This window comes from Nesoenas mayeri (genome assembly GCF_963082525.1).
Source record: "Nesoenas mayeri genome assembly, chromosome: 16".
Lineage (NCBI taxonomy): Eukaryota > Metazoa > Chordata > Aves > Columbiformes > Columbidae > Nesoenas > Nesoenas mayeri.
Window position 1 is genome coordinate 8279411 of NC_137562.1, and position 26268 is coordinate 8305678.

General features: G+C 45.4%; 1 protein-coding gene across 1 annotated transcript; it reads right to left on the reverse strand.

Moving 5' to 3' along the window:
• Positions 1–1434: 1434 nt before the first annotated feature.
• CABLES2 (Cdk5 and Abl enzyme substrate 2) lies at positions 1435–21207 on the reverse strand (the record flags this gene model as incomplete). The annotated part of the gene is made up of 10 exons (XM_080354888.1): positions 1435–2223; positions 2727–2931; positions 4246–4352; positions 4742–4845; positions 5564–5729; positions 6350–6458; positions 7930–8007; positions 8705–8797; positions 8980–9051; positions 20702–21207. 10 exons carry the CDS (start codon positions 21205–21207, stop codon positions 2083–2085), a joined length of 1581 nt encoding a protein of 526 aa, XP_080211014.1. The 3' UTR covers positions 1435–2082.
• Between the last annotated feature and the right edge of the window lie 5061 nt (positions 21208–26268).

Below are 26268 nucleotides of genomic sequence, written 5' to 3' on the forward strand. Positions count from 1 at the left end.
AGGAAAGTTAATTTCGTTACAGAAAACTCTTCATACACTAAACAAAGAGGTTCCCAGAGAAAGACAGTTTCTTATTCATACTAACCTAAGCGTTTTACTAGTTCTCGAGATACCATGTAAGAAATTTCTTTGCTCAGTTCTACTTCTTTAGGAAGTGGTGGGCCACTTCTCTCTACTAATTTGAAGGTCATTATACACTAGATGTTTAGTATGTCACTATTTCTTGCATGCAAAGACAGTTATATTCAGTAGAAAGTTTAACTAGTAGGCAATTTTTTAAACCTTTTGGAAGATAACTGGCAAGCTTGTCTAACTTACGAGCTACTATCTCACTTACGGAGACTGGAAAGCCCTTCTGTGTTAGAGAGAAGTCACAAGCATATTGAATTTTACACAAATAACTTGAAGCTACATACAGCTGAACACAGTTACAAAGGATTTCATAGTGACTCTAATTACGATATACAAAAAAATACATTTTGAGCCCTAAAGAGGAAGGGGCTCCTGTAAAGTTTGCTGCAATTCTAATGAAGCCAAATTAGCTTCAGATAAAACACAGCTGAAGCACAAAGATTCAGCTTTGGTTTTGGCTACAACCAACACTTAATACAAGAAACAAGAATTTACATTACTTTACATATTGGATAGCAGGTCCCTCACCTCAGTCCAAGGTCTAGTATTTCACTTAGGAGTCAAACTCAAATTACAAATTTCTCAGTCGTAATAGCCAAGCATCAGTTTTGTTCCTTGCAAATGGACACAGTTACTTGTACCCCAATATTGCTTCAGAAAATAAACCCTAGAGCCAATATCACAGGAGGTTCCGCATAAAATCAAGAGTTCATTCCCAACCCGGACATTTTAAAAATAAATAAAGGAACAGCCAATGGTCAGAGAAGTTATTTAACCTCTGCGTAAGCATCAGAGCACTGCTGGGCACCAGCCATTTAAAGTGGCTGTTCAGATGTGCAACAAATGCCAGTTTTATGAGGACCACCACAGTGATGCAATGCTTGGAAGAACAGAGTGAAAACAAATAAAATAAAGCATTTTAAATATTGAGCATGCTTTGTTTCATTGGCTTAGTTTGGCAGCAGCAGCTCTACTGACTTAGGTATTTGCTCAGAGCATGTAAGACCATATATAATACAGTCGTACTAAAAAGGTGCTTATTTCAGACTACGAACACTGAAACGGATAAAAATCATTATACATTTGACAGAAAATTGCTCTTAGTCCAGGGCTAATCTCCCACTGAAGAGTGAATTTGGATGGCAATCGCTTTGCTGTAACTACCTTGTTCAACGCGTGGTACTTCATAACACATTTTCAAACAATCCTTCCTTTTAAAATAAATGTTCTTAAAGTATTAATAGTTAATTGGAACAGAGTAGTTTCAATTTTGCTACTTATAGACCTACAATATAGTAGAGAATAGATGCCCTGTGTATCATTAGTGCAGATATACTGGAATTGTTTTCCTTATACGCAAGGCCAATGCAGGTAAAGAATAAATGGCTATACAAATTCATGATTCCTCACTAAATAACATAACTAACTTAAAAAGCACTGGTACCAGACCAGCCAGTTTTAGGCACATCTTTAAAAAAATAAAGTATGCATTTTATTAATGTAAAAATGCGAGAGGATTCTTGGAAACATCTGAACTTCATGGTGCACTGGAATGGAAGTGATGCTTCCTTTAGTTTCAAGGAATACAATAAAAGCTTAAAAAAAAAAAAGGAAATAATACCATAGTATTCTTCATAGGGAAGAACAGTTTTAGTAAAACCAAAAAGATAAATAAGGAATAATAAGCAGCCATGACAGCTGACAGGTGAATATTTGTGCTTTAAATGTCCAAAGAAAATAAAGTTCAATGACTGTTCTCGTACCATCCCCCAGGCTTGGCACACGTGTCCGTAACACACACCTCGACAGGTTAATCACAGCCCACAGGCTCCAAACTGCGCCGCAGCTGTGGCAGGATGCGCACAACAGCGTAGAAAGGCCAGCGGCGACGTCCCTAGCGCTCAGTGACGTCCCCAGCACCGCTGGCTGTCAGCTGCAACGCGGCTTTGGTTACGACTGTTGTGTGAGCCGTCTGTAATGAGGTAAAACTTGGTTTTCAGGAAGATAGAGAGCCAGTTCCAAAGCTACAAGGACGGTGAATTCAAAACCAATGAGATCTCTTCTGTTGAATCTGAATCGCTCTTCTAGTTTCTATGATAGTTATTAAAAAAGAGAGGGGGAGAAAGAACCAGTTAATCCACAAGATACCAATGCACTGTTAAATTACGTCAGTAGAAAACAGGAGTCAGTGATATGCACTGTTAAATTAAGTCAGCATAAAATAGGAGTCAGTGATGCACAGTCAGGGCTGCACCTACAGAATCAAAGGTGTTGCCAAGGATCAGACAAGTAAACCAGCTTATCAGCTCAGCTGTGACACCCACACAACAGCTACGTATGTTTGCCTGAGATGCAGTCAATGTAAAAATAACCTCGCTGTAGGATCAGTAGGACATTAAAATTACCTGACTGGTGCAGTGTAATGAATTAAAATAAAGAAAAATCATGGAAGAGCCCTAATGAGACATAAAACTGACTGAAAGGGCTGGTCTTAAATGCAAACATACACTGCTGCAAATCTTGGCTTTAATCCTTGTCTTGTTCTATGGAATAGAGGGTTTTGACAACACCTGAAACAAGTCTCCTGTACTTACATCTATAAGGTGTTTAACTTCATGTTTCCTGAGATCACTGCTGATCTTGGCTGCAAGCAGAACACAAGCACCAGCGCACAGTTTGCGGTTCTGTTTGTTGAGTTTGCCTTGGAGGACGAGCTTCTCAAAGTAAACATAAGCCATGGAGACGGTAACCGGCTCCAGATTGCACTCTTCACTCAGGTTCCGCATCTCTCTCTTTAAACTGGGAACAGGAAAGAGGACAACTTCTCAAACACGACGGCTTTTATGAAATGCTGTAGAAATACTGCAGCCTGGGAACTCAGAAGAGCATCTGGGCAAGGCTCCTCTTTGGAAAACTGTGATGTGGATTATCCCAGAGTGGGAAGGCCCAGCTGGCAGCAAGCTGGAGCTGATGCACAGATTTAACCCCGCTGACAACACCTGCTGTGGGAGAACAGCTCTCCACCTGCCCATAAACCCCAGGGGCTTGGCTACCTCACTGACACACAGGCTACTCCTGGGTGGTTGCCTATGGGCTCCCAAACTCATTTGTCATTCATAAGACGGAACACCCCTGACCTACAGAACACCACATCAAAGCCGTATGTGTCACAGCAGTTGCTGCACTGAGGCCTGTCTGCTCCCCACCTGATGGAGGAACCAGGTCTGCGGGGGAAGGCAGACTGGTTTACACCCTTCCCAAAACAGCTGGTGTTTCGCTTCGGCACTAAAACAGACTTTACGGTGTGTGCTGCTCCTCAGGGCTGCCATCCGTGCTGCATCTGCAAGAAGCTCTCTGTGCAAGGACACTACTCCAAGCAGCTACAAAGAGGAGTATGCAGGATGCCGGCAGCACACAGACTCTGCCTGAGTGTCTGCTCAGCACTGAGAGCTACACAGAGCTCTGGTGATTCAGCAGAGTCATGGTTAAGCTGGTTATTTCAGAAGGCCCCGACTGCATTAACTGCGATATTGGCAGGACTACAGCTCTTGGGAAGTGCAATACTGCATCTCGCTGATGAGCAGCCAGATACATTTCCAGGAAAATTAGGAATTCAGTGTGGCATAGTCCTGCCTTCATGAAATGCTTTTCTTTCTTATAACTCCCCAGACCTAATGTTCTTCTTTATCCTATAATCTTATTAGAATTCATGGTCATCAGTGAGCCTGGTAATTGAAAGGAGAGAATAGCCCAGGGGTCCAGAAAGACAACTCAGAGCAGGACTGCACTACAGCCAGCCAAGCAGGTTACAATATTTGTTTCAAGGCTAATGCTGCTCCACTGTTAATTGGCTATGAATGTTAGTCCACCACAGTTGGTGAAACAAAACCCTTTTAGACTGAACTATGAAAACCAACTGTTACCCTTTCTCATCATCCTAAAGATTCCTGTACGGGGTTGTCATCCTACACTCAGCTCAACTGGCAACAGAAAGATTAGTGTTTAATCATATATACTATTAATAGATCTAGTATTTGCTCCACACAAGTGGAAGATAAAAGCAGCCTTGTACAGCGCAGAAGATGTTCTTGTTATTTGATGCTTGTCTCTTACCTTCTAATTTTGCTCAGTGTCAACTTGATATGAGGAAACTTCTCTCTAAAGGTTTCATTCATATCCTTTTTAAGGTCCGAGGGTTTCACATATTCTATGACTGTGGTCTGAAACACAAGAGGCAAAATTTACCATTTCTCTTGTGAACAGTACTAACAGCCACGTCTTCCAAAGACACTAATGCAAAGGCAAACCCGAGTTTAACATTTCTATAATGTCCTAAGTTACAGAACATGTTGAATCTCAACCACAGACAATCTTAAAAAGATAGTAAGTGAATGGTTACAAGAAGCAAATGACAACATGGAGATACATGTGAGGTTGGTCCTCAACAAGCTGAGTGTACAAACTCAAATATTTGTATTTTTCTTAATCAATTCACAAAAAGCCACAACCGTTTCTTCCTACTGGAAGTTTTCTTCCTTGAGGAAGTTACTTATAGGAGGACCTTCCAGGCACACTCTCCCTCCCCTGTTCAGGTATGCCAGTCACTCACCATGTAAGAGGCAAAGATGAGCACACGTTTATGTTTTCCACAGGGCCACTGAGGATCATCCAGAAGATTTGGATCATACTCTGCGGCGTCCCCAGCTTCACTTCCTGAGTGGATGAGGAAAGCAAAACAGACAGAGCTTTAAACTCCATTTCCTCTTAAAAAACCATTTTCAAACAGCAAACATTAAGTGTGTTGGCAGACCCCGTGGCACAGGCAAACTGCAGCTACAGTCACCTATTTGCATTCCATGAATGGACCAGTCAGGTATTAGAATTATTAAAAACCCCCACAAGCTCTTTCTCCAGCATGTGCCTGACCAACCATTTTAGACTTAGTGCAAACCAACAGTCTGTCATCCACAAATATGCACAGAGAACAACTGCACGAGACTGAATTCTTTCACCTGTTATCTAGCAGACAGCAGGTTTGCTCTTTTACACAAGGGATTGTTGTCACAAGCTCTTTCGACTCATACATTGTTACAGTGCTAGAAGACTGGGAGAATCACCTGTACCAACCTACACCAGATGTTGCTTGTTGAGTAATATGAAACTCTGCATTTCCAAGGAAATGGCATTGTGCTCCTTGAATTGTGTAAACAGAACCAGGCCAGATATATGGAGGATATAAGGAGTGTGTTCAAGTCTTAGTCCTCAACCTCATGCTTCATTAACAAGGCTGCTTTACTAGGCTGCACTAAAACCAGTCTCCTTCCAGCTGCAGCACGTCCTTCCTAAATCACACACTTTATCACTTGCAATTGTTTCAGAAAACACTTTCTGCTGTGTGCGCAGCAATGACAAGGCTGGCGGCTGTCCTTACCAATGTCTGTTCCTGCTGGTATCGTTTTTCCTGTCACAGGTTTATATCTTGATCCAGGAAGACTCCGTGAAGCACTAGCTCGACATGAGGGAACAACACAATGGCTGTCGGCTTTGCGAACAACTAGGGCATTGGTGGGATACAAGAATTTTGCATAGGAGACAACCTTAAAGAAGAGAAAGTTGTAGTAGTTTCAAAAGAAAATGTATTGAAAACCTTATTTCCAGACATTTATGATTTCCCAGCTCAGAGACCCCTGGAATTTGTATTTGGGAGTGGGGGCCTTGAAAATGTGGGACAGGAAGAAAGGAAAAAGTTGAATGAGGAATGCCTTGCTTCCATGATGCGGTGTGCAAGTGTTGTAACAGATTTTGTGGGATGGCAAAGAGAAGGGGAAAAAAAAAAATCACATCAGTAAAATTCTGGTAGTGCATAAATTTAACTAAAGAGGTATAAATTTCACCCATGTTTCTCTCAAAACATCACTCACATGTTGCCTGAGGTACCAGAATTAAATCAGTTCCCCAAAACCAGAAGCAGAAGCGATCACGGCCTCCAACAGCCTCCTCGGAAGCAGTTTTATCACAGGCCAAACGTTTCAAAGTTTAAAGATCAAAACAAACTTCAACTGCTCCAAAAAGTTACAGCTTTCGCTTTACAGATGGCAAAGTACTGCATAAATGAAGTGATCTGCCCCAGCATGAAGTGGTTCTGCTGCCTGCAGCTCCAGTCAGCTGTTTGGTCATTGGCATTACAGATCAAGAGACCAAAAAAGAAACTCCTTACCTTGCCATCAGCACCCAGCTCTACACCTTCCAGTCCAAGCACCATCTCAGTGGAGACTGAAACTCCCCCAGAAGGATGTCGTTGCTTCTGTCCTTCCATTTTTAGATCGCTAAATGCGGATGAGAAAAGGCAGTATTGGAAAATGCAGCATAAGCCCAGGCTCCTCTATGGCAAACACCAGAGTCCACCCACTACCTACAGCCAACGCTGCCAGGTCAGAGTTCTGTGTGAAAACACTGCATCCCTCAACCCCATCTCCAAGAAAGCGTTAATTAAAGTATTCCTTTCAAAATTTAGATATGTCAATTAACTGAAGAATCAGATTTAGCCTCATTTTAACTCAAATCTGTACCAATATACCTATTAAAAGCAAACTTTTAATACAGCCTTTATGCACAAGACCACACCATTTATAACACTCTAATGCTCAAACACTTAACAGCCAATATGACTTATATTAACTAGTTTTCCAGGATTAGAAACTTGCCTTTTCAACTGCAATTTTCCAACCCTTGTGCACACAAGCTCGAATTCAGAATCAGGGCTGCGAGCAGAACTCTGCACGCAGCTTTGTCACCTATATTCCAATGCGAAAAAGCAGCTTTCAGTTGAAGAACTGCATTGCCAGCTTACATGCAGAACAACAGCCCTCAGAACTGCTCTAAAATAGCTCCAGTGACCTCGCTGCTTTTCTATGAACTGAGAGAATATTTTCCCATCAACTATTTTTGCAGCAAGTGTATTTACATACAATACAATTCCCACCACTAAACATCCGTTTCCTTCCTCCATAAGTTACATACAGGACAGAAGTGACAACACAATTGTTTTGCCAAAAGTGGATTAGAACAAAACTCAGTATTTTCTATGGTACACTTGTAGGTCATAGACTTTCACAGAATCAACTTTGACTCCACAAAGCAAAGCTGCAGAGAAATCCAGTGAGTGGTTTCATTTCCCGTAAGCGATCATACTGACAGTTCTATACAAAAATGTAGAACACAGACTAAAAGCAGTATCAGTCTAAACTGCTGCTGTTTTTCTCAGACTGCAAACAGTGACATTCATGGCTTAGGAGAGCTGAAAAAAAAAACCCCAAAAGCATCCTAAATTTCCTGAGATGGAATTTCACTATAAAACCTTGAAGAGTTTCCAGTGAAGGTGGCAGCATCCTTCCCTGATGCTCTGTAGGCTTTTATGCTGAAAAAAATGGTTTGTTGCATAAAAGACAGTTGATTTCTGATCATTTTAGGAGCATAGGAAGTCCTACAAACCACATCATCTGTTCAGAGTTGGTTTCAGGGATTTCACAGGACTGGAGAGCTTTAATTGTGAATAAATATCTGAAGAAAAGTCTACTTCTCCACTGTTTTTCTCTTGGAGTATGAACACTTTGACACCGTGGCAATGTCTGATTTTCCTGCTCTGTTTACAAGCTCTTGTCCTTACACATAAGCCATAAGCTAAGTAAGCTCACCTGCTTCAAAACAGGAGACCTACACCAACCATACACATTTGAAAATAACATCTTTTGCAAACAACAGACCAGGCATTTCACAAAACCATTAAAGACGACTCACCTGATCCGTAAACTCTCCCCGTAAGGTAGAACAGAAAAAGCCACACACAGTGTTCGTTTAGCACAGATTAACACTATCCTGTAAGCAGACGGGAAAAGATCAGGATCAAAAAATTAAGATGCAGAAGTTACAACACAGCTTTTTGTGGAGCACAAACACAGAACTCTTAAATTGTTCTGTAAATTACACAGATACTGCTATGGATTTTATGGTTCCAGAAAGCAGAGGTTTCATTCTGACCCTGCAGATCCTTAAAGTTGAGCTCTACATCAAACCTCAGCATTCAGGAACCGCCATCACCTTGAGAGCTTCTCAGAGGAGATCCCAGTCTTTAAATATATACCTATATTTATGTCATTTTTACATAAATCTCATGAAAAGATATAGATAGTGTTTTCAATTTAGATGAAGTTTCACACCTCAATAATAAATATGAATGCAGCTCCCCCTTCTGCCCAGCAAATACGAGCTAAGAATTTGGCTAAATCAAGCCATCCTCCTCCTTACACCCCCCTCAGCTCTAATATTTCTGTGTGCCAGAGATAAGGAGGAGAATGATTTAACCTCCTTGGAGCAGGATGGCAGAACCATCACAATATTGCTGCAGATGTAGCAGATATGAGCACCTACGGCCTTCGATAGATGTCGGTATGAAACTACCAAGAGCCCAAGGACATCCCCAAATTAAATGGCTAATTGTGTTGAACTAGAATCTACTTCTGAGCACATTCTATTGCACCTGAGCCCAGGGGGCACCTGGATCTCCACAACTTACCTGCTGTTCTTGGTGTCGTACTGCCTCATGTTCTTGATGAAGTGCATCTTCTTCAAACTTTTGTGTCTTGGAGACCCAGATATATGCTTGGTTCTGCAATTATAGAAAAAACCCAACAAAAACTGTTAAGAGCTCTAAAAAACAGTCGTGCCAGTTGTATGATCAGATGGCAGCACTAGCATGCAGGACCTCATATTGGCGTGGAAGAGGGTGGAGGGAGGAGAGGACTGCATGCAACGAGTTGAGATTAATGCTGCTTTTGAAAATACAAGTACCTTCGTACACTGGCATATTCCACTACGTCTTCTAAAAAGTCTAGAGAGCAGCGCTGGGAGATAAAACGCCTTCTGTAAAATGTACAACACCACGAAGAGTGAACAGTATTAGTTCATGGCCTCTGAGTTTATGAACTGCAACAGATCTATGAGCTCTTAGGACAAATGGCAGGTTTTTTGGATTTTTTTGTTGCTGTTGGAAGAGTGTTTAACCAAGAGTTTCGAGTTCCTAAAAAGGCCAAGAACTTGTCTCCCCCTCCAGGACCCTTACAGTACATACAGCAACTGCATTAACGAGCATTCACTATCTTCAACATATAACACCTACCTATAACTTCAACACCTAAAAAGCTTTCAAATACTCATTTAAAATCCTACAAGAAATATCACAAAAAGCCCAACCCCCTCATCAAGGCAGGGGAATAAGTAATTTCCTATCAGTCTGTGGACAGATACAGATATATCTGGATGATGAGTGAACATCTGTGTATGTTCTCTATTCAGAATACAGCTGTGTCCAGCTGCAGGAGGCGACAGACCGAGATAGCTCAATAAAATTGACAGATCTCTCTGGAAAACAACAGAGAGGGCTATTAGGGAAAGCAAAGAGTACTCGGTACCCATCTGAAATCCCAGAAGGGAAGATGCAAGGAGAATAATAGTAGGAATCAGGCGAGTTAGTGTAACAATAATAGGATATTACATTTAAGAAAAAAAAAAAAAGTAGACTTTGACAAAGTAGGATACATGACAATTGTCAAAGTCAAGTCATTCTTTGTCGGTAGAGATTTCCAAATGAATTGTGAATTTCTTAAAAGAAAAAAAAGATCACAGCTCAAACAGGTAGGAGGATGAAAAATTAGTGTTCCTTTCTGTAAACACAAGAGAGGTAAATCCTCCCACAGGACTAACAGCTCCAGAATTGCCAGAGACTGCCTCCTACAAATCAACAGCACTAAGGGTGCTACTGAAAAACATTCCTGGCACAGCTTCAACGCCCTTCACCTGCACTTCAGTTTTAAAATTATTATATATATATTTTGCTTTTCAGCAAAAACTGCACAGGAAATTTTAATGCTTTCACATATACACAGTTCTCCAGTGTACTTTGGCATCTAACCTGGGATAAAAACCAAAAAACCTTCATGAAATATGAAGGCAAATCTCAAACCTCCTGGCACGAATGCAGTTGGTAACACCCAGAGTCCTCCTGCCCTCCTGGCGAGACGCAGATGAAGATGCCACATGTAGAGAGCAAAGGGAAAACACAGCTCAGGCCAATGATAATCAGCATTGGTATGAAAAAAAAGCACATAGTTCTGTAAAAGGATGCTGGTGTGAGTAACTGGGTGGGCTGGGAGAGACATGGCAAGACCTTCACCATTAACTCCAGCTGCCCATGGGACCCGTCCGGAGCATTACACCTGCTGAACATCACCTCGTTTTCTCAGTAACGGGGACAAGGGCAACAATCACCCCAACCTGCTGCTCTAAGAGCACATCTAGAAGTCAAAACCTGCTGCAGGGAAGGGAAGATCCTGCCCCTCCTCTCCAAACCATGATGACTCATCCCCACTCTGCCAACAGGAAACTTCATTTTTAGCTACGCCTGTAAAGAATATTTTCTGTTCTCAAGTGAAGCTGTCACCTTGGAGGAATCCCAGATGCCAAGCAAGACACTTTCCCTCAAATCTCAAAACAAGGCGTACAGAAAGATCTCTCACTAATCCAGTTAGAGCACCTGGAACAGTTTTTGTGCACACACTGATGTTTTATAGAAACAGATCCCCACTGCAGCCCAGGAGGGACTTGCTGGATTCCTTATTACCACTCAGGTACAGAACTTCTTTATTAGGTAGCACAGTACTTGGAGTGCATTGCAACATTTCACACTTTTTGAGTAGTCTGCACTTATCTATATATTAATAAATACACTCATTTTTTTAGTTGGAATGCTCTCCTCATGCAGCTAATCCATATTCCAACAACAAGCAGCACAGTATCATTCCAGCAGCTCCTGGTTTTGATGACAAAAAGATGTCGAGTCACTTATCCTGTGCTAAGCAGCTTCACCTGGGATAACACTTCTTGCTTGTGCTCTGATCCACTGGAATTCAAAGGATTTTAAGTAGTTTACACAAAGCATTTGTTGCCAAGTGCAACCTAAATACTAAACCAGAATACTAAAAGTTATACACATGCTGTATGTTACCTCACACAATATCCTTAGCGACACGCTACCTGATAACTAGAAATCAAAGTATCCAATGTTAAAGCGTTAATGAGTTCTGTGTAATTTCAACAGCATCCTAAAGAAAGTCCAAACACTTGTTAGCCAATACCCGCTATTTCCTTGACAATTTCTAGGGGGTTTTCTTGCTCCTATGTCCTTGGCCAAGAGCTCACTTGTGGGTGCTTTCCTCCACTAATTTAGGAGCCAGTAAAGCAAGACCCTCCCAGGACTTGAACCTTAAAACCAGCAACTGTGTTTACACAGCCAGAATCTCCGAGGGACCCACAGAGAGAACACAAGTGCGGCACATGCTCTGAGATAAGGGGCTATCACACACAGGAATTCTGGATTACGCCTCAGCTTATCTCCACGTGCACGCATGGACATATGCAATCCAAACCTGCTGCCGAATCCCTAAGGAGCTAAACATGCACTTTTAGAAGCCCACAAAACCCCTTGTGTTCAGGTAGAACCCCATAAAACTAAGTTCAGAGCTGCATTTTGACTCCCATCCTGGGAAGCAGCAGCCAGCCCACATGTTTATCCTTTCTGATGGATTTCCCACTGGGGAAACCTCAACTTCTGAGAGCTTCCAGCTTTGGAGCTGTCCTCTTCTGCTCTAGCCAGGGGGCAAACAATAGACAAGAAACACTCAGGATCCCTGTCTCTGGGGCTGACACAGCTCTCAAGTGTTCCCAGCAGAACAGGACACAGCTAAGAACAACCTATGTATAGCACCGGTAATCCCTGCGTGTCCTGTCTTATTAATTGAATGGAAAAAGCTGGTTAGGTCGCAGCTCCAGATGAAAGAGCAGTGACCTTTCCGACAGCTTGCCAAGAGTAATTTTCCCCTTCCCGCCCTCAGGCTAGGCTACCTGCAGGCACCCACGAGGACCAAGGTGAAGTCTGAAGGTAGTTGGAAACGTCAAAGATGGCCATTCTTTGGCAGATAATAAGTAGAATGCAAAAGAGATATTAACCCTGTGCTATCAGATGTGGCTTCAGGCACACGCCAGCCTTGTCCACACCTGCTCCTGGGCCTCCGTGTGCTCCAAGGGACAGCCCTTTGTGTCCCTGCTCAGCACTCCCACGCTTTGCAATAGCCCTTGTCAACATCATTTTAGCTTCTAATATCAGCCTCTAAACTGCAGCGGTCACTGATGTTAAGCCACTGCGTGCAGCTGCCGTTTGGCTGTTTTGAAGCTTTTGTCTGTTTTGCCCTTCTGGTTCCTACATTTCTGCTAATTTCTTCTTTATTTTTCTTCTTTCTAAAACCTTACTGGGATTCTCCCCAGCAACCCAGTGAACCCCCACCTGTTGCACGGACAGGTTTGCACTCTGAGCCCAGCACACACCCAGAGTTCAATCAGCATCTGGCTGTTCTCACCAACACAGCAGCTCGACTTCATCTTCTGCCCTGACTTCTCATCCTCATCACCCCCAGGATCACCGAGCAACATGAGCCTCCCAAGATTCTGCCAAAGCCAGACAGTGACACGACCTGAGGCCTCTGGGCAGGGGACTGATTTCTGTCACACAGAGCCACATCCATACAATCCTAGAAGAGAATCCATCGCCGTTCTGCAGGACACAGCACACAGCCCCAGCACCGCGCTCACAGCAGCAGCCAGGCTCATGACCTCTGCTGCTCTTCAGCCATATGCACTGTTAATATTATAGATGGGCAGAATGCGGGAGGCCAAGGATTTCTAATTACCATGTAAAATTAGGGGCTGATAGATTTTGGTTTCTTATTTCTCCCTGGAAAGAGTTTTATTTTAAGACAGATGCCCCTTTGTAAGGTCCTTTACATGCCTTGGTATAATCACAGCTGTCAAGGGGCTGAGTTATTAATATAACAAAGACAAAAATAATTTATTGTTTTTGGGAAGCACTAGCTTAGTAACAACTGTCAAAGATAATTTGCACAAGAAATCCAGATCCCAGATCCTGTTTACAATAGAAAGACATACCTGTCAGATTTGTTTTGCCAAGACATATTTTAAAGATTAAGCTGTATAGCTTTCCTTTCTCACGGGCAAGCCAGCAATCCAATATGAACTGCACTTCAGTTCGACTACGTGAAATACTAGCGTCAAGGGATTAAGAAAAACAGTTCCAGTTTTTAAGCTTAATTTTCCACAACAGCCATTACTCACGCAGCCCAGGAGACATTTATTGTTTCCAGGCTTGCATCTCGGAGTGTGAGCATCCCTGAGCTTGTCCCTGTGCCCCACATCTTCCCACCCCAGCGCTCATGTTAATGAGTTCCAGCTCACCTGTAGCAGCAAGCTCTCAGTAATTAACACCAAAACGAGTCAGAGACCACGTTTATACTAAATCACCATAAAAACCACATATTCGGTGAAACAAATGACTTCAACAAAGAACCTACATCATGAAGTGCCCAGCACTGAGCAAGCTGTTTTCATGGACAGATGGTTTCAGTTCTGATGTTCAACGAGAGGCAGAGAAGACACCCTGCATAAATGATAGTAAGCGTATAGCCAAGTGCTCCTTCTTTAAAAATCAACTACTCACTGTTTTATGGCGCTGCAAATGTGCCGTTTGGATCGCAGGCCATCATCCTGAGAGTTTAAGTATCAGACTGCCAGAAAGTAAATACAAGTCCCACAGCAGGGTTAGTTTAAGTTATTCCTCCAGTAATCTTCATTTTAAAGAGTAAACCCAAATTAGCCACATGAGCATGGGAAGAACTTAATGCTACAGAGCAGGTCCCTCTGTGAGACCTCAGGATGAGGGAGGAGGCCCAATTCCTCCACCTTTGTGCTCTTAGTCAAGGTTTGTTTGCAAAACTGAAGGGGTCCCAAGGGTTTTCCTGCAGGTCCCCAGCAGCCAGGAGAAAATCCTGCACTCGGCCACCAGGAAAGCCACGTGTAAGGAAAATAATGTGGCACACACCGTATAGCACAGGAGAGAAGGAACAGAAACGAAGTACAATTTGAGTGAAGGTGGAGGCAGAGTAAGTGGGAAGCTCACTAAGCCTGGAGAGTTTTAAACACTAACAAGGAAAGAAATTATATGCTCTTCACAACAGCTGCTGCTTCACTGCTGATTCACAACCACACATGATTAAGACGTAATTCTACTAAGAGACGAGCTTTGTATTCATTGCCCTTCATAAATCACATTGTCTAAACACTCTTAGCACCAAAACAATCTAAGGATAAAACAATGCCTTCCAGTAAGGATTATGAAAGCCATCTGTTACAACAGAGCCACCAAACCAGATGTAAGGTTTGCTCTGCCCTGAGCCCACTGCTAAAGTCCCTGCTGCTTCTCACAAGGCAAACTAGATGCGCTGGCCAGGACACAACCACTAACCATATTTCTCCAGATTCTTACCAGTTTGTGGAGATGTTCTGAGCTCACCAACCTGCTTCCCTCTGCACTTCGTGCTCTGCTCACCAAGCACTGAACCGCTGACCAAATAAGGTGAGTGAATGTGAAGTGTGTCCTTGATAACCCTGTGGGCATTACGCTAGAAATATTCATGCACTTTCCCGAAAGATGATTCTGATGCTGTCGTTTCATCATGTACCTTATTAAAATAAAAGCCATCAGCTTTAAAAAAAAAAAATAAAGGAAGAAAAGAAAGAGAGAAGTTTCTAACTGAGAAGAAGAATAAAAAACAGGTGACTGGAGGAAACCCTGTCAAAGACAGTTTAGAGTGTTTTTATGGGCACTTGTTTCTTCCCACCACCACATCACTCATCTCCTCCAGCCCACAATCAAAAGGCTGTAGCCTCAGCGGCGCAAAATTTTATGCTTAAATTGCAGCAACCACAACAGAGTAAGTGCAAATCTGTCCATACTGGTGAGGGAACCGCTCTGACCAGCAGCAGTTCAGCCTGTGCTGTGGGTGGCAAACATCTGCCCAGCTCAGAGGCAGCTCTGGATGCTGGGCTGAGCTGGGTAGCAGCACATGGAGCCCGAGCTGGCCCAGGAGGGACGCTCCCAGCAGAAGCTGGCTGCATATTCAGGGTGTTCAGACCCCCGGGATCTCAGCCTCAGGCAGCGGGGTCAGCTGGCAGCAAACTTTGTGTGTTAAAGACTCGATACATCTCAGGAATCAGAGGGATATCTCATGAAATGCTTCACTTGCACTTACGAGAACAGTCAAAGGTTCTCATTTAACATCTTTTTTCAGAGGTCATACTATAATAATTTACAGTTAATTATACACACAACAGCTATAAACCAAAGGTTAGGAACTTAAAGCTTTGCATTTGAATAGCAAGTGCGAGTGGCTTTAGCTGAGCACCCTCCATCTGCAGTCACCTGCTTAACAACAATACCTCGTCCTCATTAAATAATCCAAATTTCATTATGCTTGTGTGCATGTCAGATTTTGCATTTTTAAACTCCAACTACAGAGCCAGAAGACTTCAGAACAGCTTTCAAAAGAAGGCTCACAAGCATCTGCAAGCTCGCTCAGTCTGACAGCCCCACAGCTTTAACTGGGTGACAGATGGGAAAAGGAGAAACACGGGACAACTGAGGTTAGGTCTTCGAGATTTAATAACTCAAACAAATACTGCAGGAAATTAAAAAATAAAAAGAGAATTATGCAAGAGTGTCTTTCTCTCCCTCCACCTTCCCGCCGCCTGCTTCTAAAGCAAACCAACCATACCCAAACCCAGAGAAGAATCCATCTGTAGCTCAGAACTACTCTTGAAAACGGAAAGCAAAGATCTTTCCCTCGTTGCCTCATCCCACAGTTCACAGAAGCTTGTAGAAACAGCTCACCACCGCTGGGAACTCTTCTGAACTGGTTCAGTCGCACTGCCAAGAGCACACAACAGCCCTGAAGAAGCTTCACCCACAGCCAAGTGAAGCAGCTGTCTGGTTGGCAAAGCACATGTAAGTCTGGGCAGCCCACGTCTCTGCAATTGTCAAGGAGTTTGAGGCTCAGCAAAGTCACGGTAAGGATCCCCAAGAACCTAAACATGTCGTTCTCACTGATCATAAGACTCCTATGGGACTTGCTTACTGGAGGTCTCAAATTGGGACCCCACCAATTCCTCTCTGAAATTAAGCTATTTGGCTTTTTACCTGCATTTGGTAGCATTTTCCCTTCTGCTGATGACTTGTTGACTTGAAGAAGCAAGACAGTATCATTCCAACCACCCTCATCACCTCCTGCTCAGAGGAACTGGGAGCTGGAGCAAAGGAAAAGGTGGAAATGGCACTTCCAGAGCATCCCCAAACCCCCGGCATCCCCAAACCCACTGCTGTGAAAAGCTGGTGAAATAACTGCAATTACAGTTAATTCTGTACAGTCTCCTCCTGCCTGGAGATCCACGTTACTTTAAAAGCCTCTGGACTCCTCTAAATGAAGATGTCAACCTCGGTGTTAGCAATGTTTAGCAGAGGTGTGCGGGATACCAAGACCAAGTCTCCTGCTAGGTATACAATTGACTTCTGATTAATGTACCTGGCTGGGAATGCCAGATAACAAATACTACAGGCAGCTATAAATTACAAACAATTAATACCAGACCCACGCAATTCACCTGCAGTTGCAAATACAAGAGAAAACTGCCGAAGCAAACTGTGTGTGCCAAGGAGGAAACTGCAGCCTTAACTTTTCAGCTGACCTTTAAGCAAAGTTCAGGTTTCGAATATGTTCGTTTTCAGCCCTGAGCAGCACATCCCAGTCTGCTCTTCTGCGACCTGAAGGATCAAAGCTCGCAGGCTCTGACAGATCTTGCTGCTTCCTAAAAAGCACCATGTGTGCTCAAGTTATTCCAAATAAGGCTTAGAAATTAAAAGTAAGGCAATTTTTTTGGTAAATATTTATAGTTCTCAAAGTGAAAGCAGCAGCTAAGCTGACAGGAGAACAAAACAACACATTAACCATCATAAGCATAAAAGTCTGACCAAGCATTCCTGCCATTCCACCCAAGAAACTAATTTGCTCACACCTATGTCAGCAATCTGGCATCCAATTAACACTTAAAAGCAGAGTTGGTCCAAAGTGTTGCTGTTATCAACTGCTATTTAAACTCCCACCCTTAAAATGATCTAAATTAGCTCAGTCATTTCTGATTTATCAGCAACCACAAACCTGAGTGTTTGGCTCCCTGACCACTGAACACCAAGGACATTACAGCATCAGATGCATATAATTCAGTCTCTGTATTTATTCTTAGGCCCAGCAAAATGCATCAAATATATGGCAAAACCAGCAACTTTACATTGCACTGTAGGGAAACCTCAGAAGCACAAGCAGCATTGACATTCTGGTCTGTTGTTCCCATTCTTCCTGCTCTCATAACCTGGCTATTTTCAGGGCTCTGTTATCTGTGTTTCTTCAGAAAGCTCTACCAGTTTCAGATCCAGCTGCAGAAATCCATTAAAAATCTGTGAATGCCGGTTTGTTCGCTGTTTGCTGCCACCCTCCACTGCTTTTTGTGAGGCTTATTCTTTGAAAGAACAAAAGAATGGGGCAAGATGGAAAAGGAGAAGGCATGGCAGGCAGATTAAGCAAGCTAGTATAATAACACAGTTGTAATTTCAGATCCTGTAAACAGAACATTCCTTAGGAAAACAAAAGTAAAAGGTTAAAGTCATTAAGCTCATAACACTCAGCCAGCAGCATAATGAAACAGATTGAACGGTGCCTCCGTGGGAGCGCAAACTGCCAAAGTTTCCATCCTAAAGGACCTGACAGCTCCAGAGCAACTGAGAAACTCCACCTTATGTCAACTGAGCAGATCACCCATTCCTTGGGCTCTACCAAAGATCCCACCTGTTGCTAATAAATAAGCAGGAGCTGTAGCAGAGGTGCCATCACATCTGTGCTGCCGCTCTCATCACCTTCTTGCAACTTCGCAAGCAAGTTGAACAAGATCAAGTTTTGCAATAAAACTCTGCCCAGTGAAACCATCAGTTGTAGATAAAACCATCTCCATGGATCAGGGCAAGCCCCAGCGTGATGAAATCACCAGGCACAGCACTGCTCACCAAACACAGATGGAGCAAATCTAGAGACCCCTCAGCCCGTGTTCCTGCTGCATTTACAGGAGGCTCCACCAAGGGCGATTCAAAGCAGCTTGTGACAGTGACTAAAAAAGGACTCCGAGGAAACAGCTGCCTTAAGTGGGCACCACAGATTAGATGTCCAGAGTCACAGCGCGGATTTCGCCTCCCACTTCCCTCTGATGACTTCATATGCCTGTATGTTTGCATGATGCACAGTTACCCTATCTGGAGTGTAGCAACAGCACTGTATGGCAAAGGGATGCCCAGATTCCTGAGTCCAAATGAAAGAAAACCCATTTTGCAACTGTTCGTTGATTTCTGAACCTTATTTTTCAAACAGCACATCATACACAGAAATGGAAGCAGCATAAGCACCACTGTCCCACAGGAAAGTCCCTGAACCGTTCCTCATGTATTTGCAACAAGAGGAGACACCGCCATCCTGCAAGGATGAAGGGATGCTCAATGCAGAGCAAGCCACAGAACCATCCAGAGAAAATAATAAAGTGCTCCAAGTCGCATGTGAAACAGCAATTACAGAGGGATGGTCCATCTTACCCACTCCTGTGCCCAGTGTGGCTGGGAGTAGATGTAGGGTCTAGCACATCCTCACAGGCAGTATAAAACTGTCCTTGCGTCAGAAAATGTGGATCTTTTGCCCGATAGCTTTGGCAGATGTTCTCCACTCTTTTCTTCTTTAAAGACAAAAAATAGATGAACTCTCACTCCAAATCACCCTCATAAGTGGTATACAAAATGATTAATGCCATACAATATACCCTTTCAGCCACCTCTTCCAAGCTGAAAATTCATGGTCTGTTCTGTCATTACTCAGACAGAAGCCCTTTCATTCCCTCACTCCTCACACTTATCTCTACCTTTTATTTCTGATTTATCATTCTTTTCAGGTGGATTGATTAGAATTACTATAATGGAACATAACAACTAAAGTGAGATGCCAAGGAAAGAAGCAAAAAGGACATCATATGAGATGATACTAGGAATATTTTCTTAGTATCCTACTGACTTAGACATGGGAAGGGAGAAGGATTGATCCATTTACACAAACTCCATCAGCCCAGAACTCAGCATGTACAGGCACACCGAATGTCACCCACTTGATTCAAAACTTGCCTTCAAGAACTTTACCTACAATATCAAAGCAATTAAACTAATTGGACAGCAGCTACTGGTCTGGCTTTTGTGGACCAGGGGTGCTAGGAAGGAGCTGTGCCACAGCAACTCCCTTGCTTCAGGCTTTCCTGCTCAACAAGCAGTACACTACAGTGCAACCTGTGCACACGGGGCATCCATCGAGCATCCCCAGCTTCAGTTTCTGGAAGAAGTACAGAAAGACCTCTTCCATTACAAGAAGAAAAGCAATGGGTGGCAAATGACAAGTTCAAGAAGGAAAATACCCAGTAGGGATGACACACAAGAGGACTGACTAACAGCTACTTCTCTTTAAATTCACTTGACCCTCCAAGGAGACATTTCCTTAGGATACTCAGAACATCTCCACTGTGAGATGTATCCTGAAAGGTAACACCCATTAGGGCATTAGCAAAGCTCCCCAGCTTTAAAGCACAGACAACATCTCTATTTCAGCTCACTAACAAAGCTCTGGAAGACACTACAAAGACCACAGAGACTTTGATACTGCTCTGCCTATCTGCAAGCTTAGAGGGCCAGCTCACTTTACAAAGCTGTTTATGCAAGGAATGGCTTGAAAAGAGTTCCTTCAGAGCTCAAATCCCCAAGACCTGAGCGGGGGCCCACCTTCCAGTCAATTAGAAAACCTACACTGTCAGGCTGACAGAAGTCCCTTGGAAATGCGATGGTAATCCTGCACTGAAGGCCAGAACATCCTCCCTGAGGCTGACTCAAAGTTCCCAGCGTACAAGCGTTTATTAATATCTAGAGTTACTGCACAGACAAGCAGCAGAGATTAGAAGGCTCTACATCAGCACTGTGGCCATTGCACCGAGGAAGAGTCCTACCGAGCAATGACTCCATCGGCTTCATCTGTAAATGGAAAGATGCAAAAACCGAGCTCGGGAAAAGCAGGAGGCAGGGTTCAGGATACGGCAGAACTGCAGCCAGAGACTCAGCAAGTGAAATACTCTGCAAATCCCCCTCACCAGGCGCTCCCGCCAGCTGGGGAATCCTCCGCGCAGGCAGCCGCACATCCAGGGGCAGCGCTCCCCGGCTCCTGCAAGGCCGAATCTCCCCGGGACAGGTGCTCCCTCCCGAGGCTGGCGCCGCCTGCCAGGGCCGCTCTCCCCTGGGGGCAGCCGTTTCCCAAGCTCCGCTCCCCACGCCCCGGAGCCGCCGGCCGGCCGAGGGCCCTGGGAAAGTCCGTCTCTTCCCAGGGCCCCGGGGGGTCCCGCCGCTTCCCACGCCCCGCGGGGTCAGGACGGCCCCGCCGGCGGGGGCGGAGGGTGTGCGGGCTGGCCCAGCGTACCCCGTCCCCTCACTCACCTCTGCCGCTGCGCCTCCAGCGTGAAGCCGCCGCCCGCCGCGCTCTGCGTGGGGCTCAGCAGCCCCGGGGCGCCCGGCTTGGCGGGCACCAGCATCCCCGGCAGGGCGGGCGGCGCCGGCGGGCACAGCGGGCCGCCCAGCAGCTGCGGCAGGAAGATGCCCCCGCGGGGAGGGTCCGCCTCCCCTTTAGCTCCGGGGGCGGCGAGAGGGGGGACGCCGGGCAGCAGCAGGGCGGGTGGCGACTGGCAGGCGGGTGGCAGGGACAGCAGGCGCGGGGGGGCTCCGGCCGGCTCCGCCGCCGCTTCTTCTCCCTCGCCCGGGCCGGCGGGCGACGGCTGTTTGTCGGCAGGCGGGCAGGGCGGTCGGCCGTCCAGAGAGATGTTGTTGAGGAAGAAGAGGGCGGCCTGTCGCCGCCGGGAGTCGCCTCGCTTCCGCGGCGGCGGCGGCTGCTGCTGCTCGCGGGGCGGGCGGGGAGGCGGGGAGCCGCACGCCGTGGCCGCGGCCATTCTCCGAATGAGCCGCGACCGCCTCGGCCGCCCGGGCGGGGAGGCGGCGAGCGCAGCGCGGCCGGCAGCTCGCACGCTCATTGGATGCGTCGCGCCGGGATGTAAATGAGTCCGGCAGCGGCCCAGCGCTTATTGGCTCGGATTGTCATCACGGGTAGCCCCTCCCTCTCCTCGCGGACCGGTGAGGCTCGGCTGGGTCCTAGCGCCGGAGCACAACGGCTCCGTGGGCCCGGGCAGCTCGGTGGTGCCCCCGCCAGGCCGGGAGGGGCTGCCCCGCTAGCCGGGCTGGCCACGGCCCGGGACACCCCTCCCTGACCTTCTCTCCGAGGCTATCACGCAAACAGTCCCTTCCTCCCTCAGGTACTCCCCTACCACAGCCACAATCCCACCGAGTCCCCACCCAACCACCCACCATGTCCCCACACAAACACCCACCATGTGTCTTCATATGACTTTTCAAAAACTCCCCCCGTCTCCCCACCCAAACCCCCAATGACTCTGATGGTCGCCTGTTCCCAAGGTCTCCTGGCCTTCCTGCACGCAGGGAGGACACATCTGCTAAAATCATCAGCAGGCGGCTGTGTGCATCCTACAAAAGCAGATGAAGATGGTTGTTCCTCATGCTCCAACCCAGCAACCTGGGACCCAGCCATCCAGTTTGCGGGGCTGGCACGGACCTGAGGGTGCAGATCCCCGTGTGTGGCATGGATACCCATGCGCAGCCCTGTGACTCACTGGCAGTCCCCAAAACCCCCGCAGGAGGGATGAATCCCCATGTCTCCTGGCCCCTGAAGCAAAGCCAAGGCAGCACTGATCATGGACCGTATATGGGCAAAGCAGACCCGGATTTGGGAGAGCATAAACTTAGTATTTATATCCACAAAGTGACTCAAGGCATTTCTGCACAGCATGCCGCTTCCCGGACTGGTGTGTTTATAGTGCACGGAATAAACATATCCCTTAGGCAGTTGAACCAATGTCTACCGCATCCAGGGATGATGCTCTGACCGCTTGCCAAGTCAGAAAGCTCTGCCCTTTCCACCATCCTCAGAGGACGCTGATGTGCAGTGACGGTGTCTGTGCCACAGGGCCCGGCAGAGGAGGTTTGGGAGCTTTGCTGGGTGTGACAGAGCCTCTGGTGACGAAGCAGGATGTGGGTGCTGGTGGCCTCAGTGTTCCTCTGAAACTGAAATGGCCCTTGCAGACTCCTACGCCTCCCACCTCGTGTGAAGCAAAATCCGAGCAGGATTTTGCCCATAGATTCGGACAGATCAGACCCAATTTACCATTAATGAAGGACTACTAAGATGTTTATAATTAAAAGTATTAATGTATTTGCAACACAGGACCCTTAGAATGGTCAATTCTTCTGACAAATATGTTTTAAAAAGCTACGTGACAACCCTTAATATTGCTTGCAGTTTATAACAGCAAACTAATGTCTGATGATACAATTTGAAATATGGGCACTGAATAAAAGAGAGATTTTGAAACTGTCCTGTAAAACACACTCAGGTTCTATGCCTTTCATATGGCTGTTTCATAAGATCCTTTATTTTTTTTTTTGGAAACTGTTGCAAGCAGGACATCAACACTTGTCTAATATTATTAATAATATTTAATAATAATAATAATAGGATTAGGATAGGAAACATAGACAATGTTTTCTTGTGAGCTTCCATTTAAAAGCCTACAGTGAAATATAAACTCTCCTCTTAAAATCCCAAGAATATCCTGAGTATCTTATGCTATTCAATATAGGTCAGATTTTGAGCCTAAATTGTTTGGCAGAATCATCACATATCACAGCTGTGGAACAAATATTTTGGGATAAAAGGGAATTAAAATCCTTCCTACTGGCAAGCTCATCAAATAAGCCAAGGGCATGGAAACCTCGCTAGGCTTGCTGCAAACAATTCTCTAGAACGCGAGATTGGTTTTTAAAAACATATTTCTTTTTTTTTCATTCTTTCCTTGTAAAAGCAGCTGTGGGATGTAAATCGTCCCACTGAGTCAGCGCAGGATGAAGCAGCCTCCACAGCTTACTGGGTTGCTAACTTCAAAGCTGAATTTAGCGGTTTGAACGTCCCTGCTGTTAGTGCTGGGGAGCTTTCATCTTCATCTGACAAGAGAACTAGCTCGCAGCATATGAGTACAGTTGGGCATGTTGCTGTGTTTCAAGGAATCTGACGCTAAAACAGATGGGTGGCACATCAGCATCGTTTCCACAAAAAGTAGGGCCTGGGTATAACCCAGAGCAACCTTTGCTCCCCCTTCCCTGCACCAAGGGAATCCCTGCAGAGGGGGCACAGAAGGAGCCTGAGCTCTGTTTTGACTGGAGATGCTCCTAGTTCAGACACAGGGATGCTGTTTTGGAGAAAGGCTGGACTCATCACAGTCTTGCTTTAAGTTCTGGGCCAAAGCACGCTCTGGTCTTCTGCAACCCCCGGACAAATGGGAAGACAGGCAGTTTTGCATTTACAACAGCATTATTGCATGAATGTCAAGTGTTACTCCGACTCTCCAATGCTCAACTCATGCTCTTTTTGCTCCCGGAGCTCCTGCTCTACCTTTAAAAAGTCCTGGGCTGTGTGGTTACATGTCTGAGCAGTCAGGGGTTGCTGGAATAAGGAGCTGGTCTGCAGTGGACCAAGCCTGTGAGTCCTTATTCCAATATTATGATGGGAATAGAGCCACCAAAGTCATCGAGATTTTTCTACAAGCAAGAACTGCAGGATTTGGTCTAAGCATCTGATGTGAGACAGCACTTTAAAGTACATATGTGGGCTGGGTGTTATATTTTGTGCAAAATCATGGCCCAAAATCAAGCAAAGATAAACAGGTCATGAATATATTTAGGCTGGGAACCAGAAGAACAGCCTTTCAGTTGGAGGAACTGCTAGTATTAAGATAAGGCACCAGAAAGTTCTGAACACATTTTTCCAGCCTAAGCAGGGTGTGAATGGGAATCCAAGAGACAGGGGATCAGGGGGGTCTCTGGAGGACTGGGAGGATGATGAGTAAATCCAGAGCTTACTGTCCCCTCTCTCCTGAACAGGCTCTAACCCAAGGACCTTGTCCAAAGGATCCTACCACAGTTCACCCCTGGTAAATCCTCTCCTAAATCAGCACAGCCAGGGGGACCAGGGCTCTTTGGAGTTCATCATCACACTCACCACATCCCCCTAAAGACCAGCTGCTGCATTTTTGGGACTATGTGTTCTCCTGAGCTCATCTTCCCCCTCCTATTTAGTATGTCTTAGAAAATCCTTGGAGGTACCATTCCCTACATGTGTTATACATGTAAGAAAAAAATATATATGAAAAATTCTACTTGCATTCATACTTTGGACCACTGCTGCTCTCCACTGGCACATCCATCTCCATTGCTCTCCTCCTGCATCCAAAACCCATGAGCCAGGTTTGACTCAAACTGTTGGCCCCACCAATATATTAGTGACCTTCAATGGTTTTAATCTGCTTCCAGTCGGTTCCATTTGGGAGTCCTGGTTTCTCATGGCTGTTGATGGAACGGAGTGACCATGTCCCCTGGGTGCTGACCCGCAGTGGGTGACACAATCCTCTGCTCTGACTGCAGATTTCCAGTTACAGCAAAATAACTTGTTGAGCCCCAGGAGGCCGACATTGCCAGCAGACCTCTACGCTAATAACAGTGTGCCTGGAAAATGACTCAGACTCTCCTGCGCGATACGAAGTATTTAAAAAAACATGGATCTGATTGGTTTAATTGTATAGCTCTGTGCCTCTGCACTCAGGAGGGATGTATGCTCGAGTTGTGAAAAATGAATGTGAGGAATTGTGAATGAATGAATCAAACCCTCTTCCCTGAACCACGTGGCACCTCACTACATGCTGTTATTAATAGATGGATAATTTTCACGAGGGAATTCTGCAAAATGTGTTTTCTGGAGAGGTCCCTGGAGATCAGCACCTCTAGCAGATGATTCGGTAAGAGCAATGTGTGCAGCAGAGCGGAGCCGCAGCTGGGGAACACTCAAAGGGTTGACGACAGTGTTCAAGGCAGAACAATAAGTCCTGATGCCCAAGGGCTGCAGGAGGAACATGCGCTTTGGCTCAAAAATTCCTACAATAAACTTTCCCTGAGATAAAAGAGAAAAAACTCCCCAAATCTCTCCCTTCCAAGAACCACCACTGCATGTTGGACAGGCTAAATCTGTCCACGACTTCACAGCCTCCTGTCAGCAACATACAGTATTGCTGTCAACAATCCAATTGTCCCTGTGTCTTCCAAGCCCCCGGCCACACACCGCAGAGCCGCACATGAGGCTGTCTGGGCATGTGCTGCTTCTTTCACATGTGCAGGGTACATCTGAACTTGGGAAGGACCTGTGCAAAACACCCAGCTCACTTAAATCCCAACAACGGGACTTAAGCAAGACTTCAGTAATGCCTGGAATGAGTTTTCCTACGGTGAACTGAGGAATGAAGCTGCATTTCCAAAGCCAGCACTATAAATGGGCGTTGCTTACTGCTCAGATCTCGCTTTAAAGGAATTCACTGCAGAGAAAGCGGTGCTCAGTCTCATTAAAAGGCCATGAATTAAGCCAGCTTTGAAATATCAATTGCCATAGAGGCGATACCACCACAGAAAACTGTAAGCGGGAAGAATCTGATGTGAATTTCTCTATTTTTGTCGCTTTTGGTTCCTGCATGGCAGCCAGCTGCGTCCCCGGCACAGTTCCCTTTTGCTTTGAGCTTGTTGCACTTCCCACTTTGCTGCTCAGCACCATCTCTGTTACACACGTAACAGAGGAACCTTTGTGTGGTGGCATTTTTTTTTTGAGTTGGAGGTGTGTGCTCACAGCTAGACTTGCACAAACTTATTTCTTATGCAATTTCACAAATAAAGTCCAGAGAGTAGCTGAAAATGTTTAGGGGGAGGCTGATGTGCAGGGAGGAGCAGGGGGGTCTGTGTTGTGGGAGTGATCCAGTAAGCACAGTAATTTAACGATCAACAAGCAAAAGAGTTGTGATGGTCTGTTACCGGAATTGTTTTGCATGATGGGCGATAAGGGAGCC